At 36.0% G+C, this 3,640-nt stretch overlaps 1 protein-coding gene across 1 annotated transcript in view; it reads left to right on the top strand.

The window, feature by feature from the left end:
- The first annotated feature begins 2,899 nt into the window (after positions 1-2,899).
- Positions 2,900-3,640, top strand: part of LOC106460424 (locomotion-related protein Hikaru genki-like) — a 50,399-nt gene continuing 49,658 nt past the window's right edge. The window contains exon 1 of the mRNA XM_022387134.1: positions 2,900-3,289. Within this exon, the coding sequence (XP_022242842.1) occupies positions 3,193-3,289 (97 nt within the window). The 5' untranslated portion in view covers positions 2,900-3,192. The remainder of the gene's footprint in view (positions 3,290-3,640) is intronic.

The raw sequence follows: 3,640 nt of genomic DNA, 5'->3' as shown, positions 1-3,640 counted from the left end.
ATATGTATTCTATGAAATATATTCTATATTCATTCAGAAGTGTGTTCGTAATAAAAGGTGTAGACGTCAGTTTCAGACTTTTTGTATGGTTCAGCAGGCAACCACACAAAACATTTCCGCAAAACGCCAGTTTTAATTTAAAATCCTCAAACAATAAAATGCAGAGCAGATAACTTCTCTCTGTATCCACCACTTTGTTTACATTTGGTGAAAGAACCGTCAAAAATCAGCAGATTAAACCGACAGTCGCTCCCTGCTCAACAGACAAAACAAGTTAATCCATTTTGTTTCAGCCAAAGCTGATATAACTTGCGATTGAAAGTTCTGTCAGCCACAAACATAGCGCTTTCCAAACCTTTGAAGTTGGATTCAAACCTCATAAAGTGTAGATACAGTAACTATAGAAACTGCCTTCTTAGCCTACAGTCATTATGTCAGAGTATATTGAAATCAGAGTTATGAAAACACGTATACTGTATAATGTACTTCCATAGACAAGTGAACAAACACACACAGGCAGAGAAATAGAAAAACAGGAAGGACGTAAACAGTAGCTCAACTGATGAGTTCTAGAATTTAATGAAAAGCCTCACGGGCAGTGACTTGTGGGAAACAAAAGATAGATTCAAATTTTGAATCCGAAATGGACAAATTAAGAAGAAAGTCGAAAACAAAATTGTCTCCAGTCAACGTGAGCTTCGTCACAAATTTTTGCTTATTGGTTTGCTAATGCTTCACCAGCTTTCAGCGTTTAAACTATGACTTTTACACCGACAGACAGATAGACAGACAAGTTGGGAAGCAGACATACTGATAGAGAGACAAGAAGGTAAGCGGACGGACAGACAAATAGATCTCTTAGTCTGGAAATATATCTTGTTGATAAATTTATTATATTAATTCAAGTTAATCATTTTAATCTGCCTCATGCACGTGCATGTCATTAACGATGTACCAACATATAATACGTCATCATAGTTCTGTGATCTACCTAAATCTAAGATTGAAACTTTTGTTTCAAGAAATGTTTTTTTATCAATCTATAATTCCAAGAATCAAAGTCCATAAGTCTAGTTTCGTTTTACATCATATGTAGTTTCGTGTGTTTCGTCAATAACACTACCTTGTTACTCACCATCTTACAGACTTAAAATTGCAGAATGTGTGCAGCAACATCACGTTTCACATCTAGGACCGTTCGATCCGCAGCCCTACACGTTAACCACTAGGCCACGTCAGGCCCACACAAATACCCTTTCGGAACATTTTAAGAAGAGCGTGGAACATGCATTTGCTATGCTTCTCACTCTGAAATAATCATAACGTTTTGAGTTACAAAGATCTGAAATGAAATAGTAACTCTCAAGAAATATCGTGTTCAGTCTGTTAAAACACTGCTCTGTAAGAACCTGTTAAATAATGAGAATTGAACAACGTGTTCAGTCTGTTAAAAACACTGCTCTGTAAGAACCTGTTAAATAATGAGAATTGAACATTCGTGTTCAGTCTGTTAAAAGATGGTGTCATTGTCATTTTAACGCAAAGCTACACAATTGGCTAGTTACACTTTGTCCACCGCGGAGAATTGAAGTCCATCAACTTATCGCTGACCCATCGGGGGACAGAGTTTAATGAGTAATTGATGTTTAATGATTTTGAAATCTCTTTACGAAAAGAAGCAAACGTTGTTCAATTCTCATTATTTAACAGGTTCTTACAGAGCAGTGAATTGTGAAGGTTTTAAAATGAAACCTATTAAGTTTTCACATTAGTGGATAGAAAATAAATAAAGATCAAATGAGTAATAAAGTTTTGAGATATACTAATTTTTTTTTCAGAGTCGATAAAATATAGAATGGAATGTATAAACGAAAAATCACAAGAGTCAGTAAATTTTCTGCTGCGCTTATGATTGTAAGTGGCTAGAAAGCCAAACCATTCATCTTCCCAAGATAAATGTTTAATACATCTGGCATTACGCCTAAACTCGTCATGCTACTTCCTTCTAGTGTAACCATCCGCCATGAAAAATAAAACACAATATTATTTCTATTTTTTTCGTGTGGTTTTTTATCCTAAATAAGCTAAGAATATAATAACAATAATGAGTTCTTAAACGAAATTACGGGCGAATTAAAAATGAATTAGTTTGTAATGAGAAATATATTAGCTCGTATCAAATCATACATGACTAAATGAGTTGTGAAAGTTAAGTTCTGAAACCTAAAACTATTATGCTTCTCATCTGCAGAGCAAAAATCGATGGTAAGAATCCTTCCAGTGGAGTGTTTATACCACTCTAGACGGGTAACTTTACAGCACTTGAAGGTTAAGGAAACACAAGTGCTTAAGTCAGCCGATAAGCTAGACAGCCTCAAACGCATTTCCACCAAGAAAAGATGGAAGGTGACTTTATATACAAAACTATGTCATTAATTCACGAGATTAATATTTTCGGATGGAGAACGTTTGGATTGCTTCGAGCTATTTTAAGATATTATTTAAATTTGGAACTTATATTTCATTTCAGCTTAATGTGACGAACATTTGGTTTATTCTAATATTCTAAAAATGAAAAATAAATTAATGTGGACTTGGGATCCGCTGAGAATTATAACTGTTGAGTGCAAAATGTCGTTTATATCCAATGTGAATTATTAATAATACTTTTTCTGCTCATAATTTCGTTTCTAGTGAATACAATTTTTCTGTGTCGTCGGAGGAAAAAGAAAAAAGAAGTCGCTACCTCTTAAAACCAAAACATTAGTAGTAAAATCCCAATGAACATAGTCCTCAAGTTTGTTGTCTTTTAAGTGGCGCCCTCTGGATAAACTGCCTCATTTTAGTCATTGGTCAACTCACACGTGACGTATTGATTGCTCTAGCAACCAGAAACAACGAGTGCGCTGCAAAATTCCGCGGCTCGTACCACACCAGTATAGAATCAGGCGTAGAAATAAGCAAGAAGGATAACCAACTTTATGTTTGATACGACTTTACGAAGTATTGGGGAATATATTAATTCCAATACAGCATAATATTTATTATCTGAAGTTTCAGTAAAACCTAAAAATCAAAGTTTTCGTTTTCGAGCAGAAAACAACAACCGAACTGCGTATATTACTTCAAACAGCGAATTGGAAACTCTTTTAATACTTCCTGTTAAAGTTCCAAGTTACTAACCCCCTAGTCATGCGCCCCAATTGCAAGAATGTCTTATTCATGACCTGTATGCTTCTGATCACAGTGTTTTTCAAAGCGGGGCGTTTCGAGAAGACGAAATCGGATGGTAAGCAACAAATGTTATTATTTCCTGTGGTGCTAGTTTCCTCTATAACGTACACTCTTGTACGGTCTAAGATCTTCTGATGAAGTAGCTACACGTGACATTTGTGTACGTTATTTTATCTAATGAATTGTTTGTTTATTTGTTTTGGATTTCGCGCAAATCTACACGAGGTCTATCTGCGCTAGCCGTCACTAATTTAGCAGTGTAAGACTAGAGGGAAGGCAGCTAGTCATCACCACCCACCGCCAACTCTTGGGCTACTCTTTTACCAACGAATAGTGGGATTGACCGTCCCAGTCTTCGTGGCCCGGCATGGCCAAGTGGTTAGGTCGCTTGACTCGCAATCTGAGG

The sequence above is a fragment of the Limulus polyphemus genome, unplaced genomic scaffold (assembly GCF_000517525.1).
Source record: "Limulus polyphemus unplaced genomic scaffold, Limulus_polyphemus-2.1.2 Scaffold768, whole genome shotgun sequence".
Classification (NCBI taxonomy): domain Eukaryota; kingdom Metazoa; phylum Arthropoda; class Merostomata; order Xiphosura; family Limulidae; genus Limulus; species Limulus polyphemus.
This window is presented reverse-complemented; position numbering and strand designations above follow the sequence as displayed.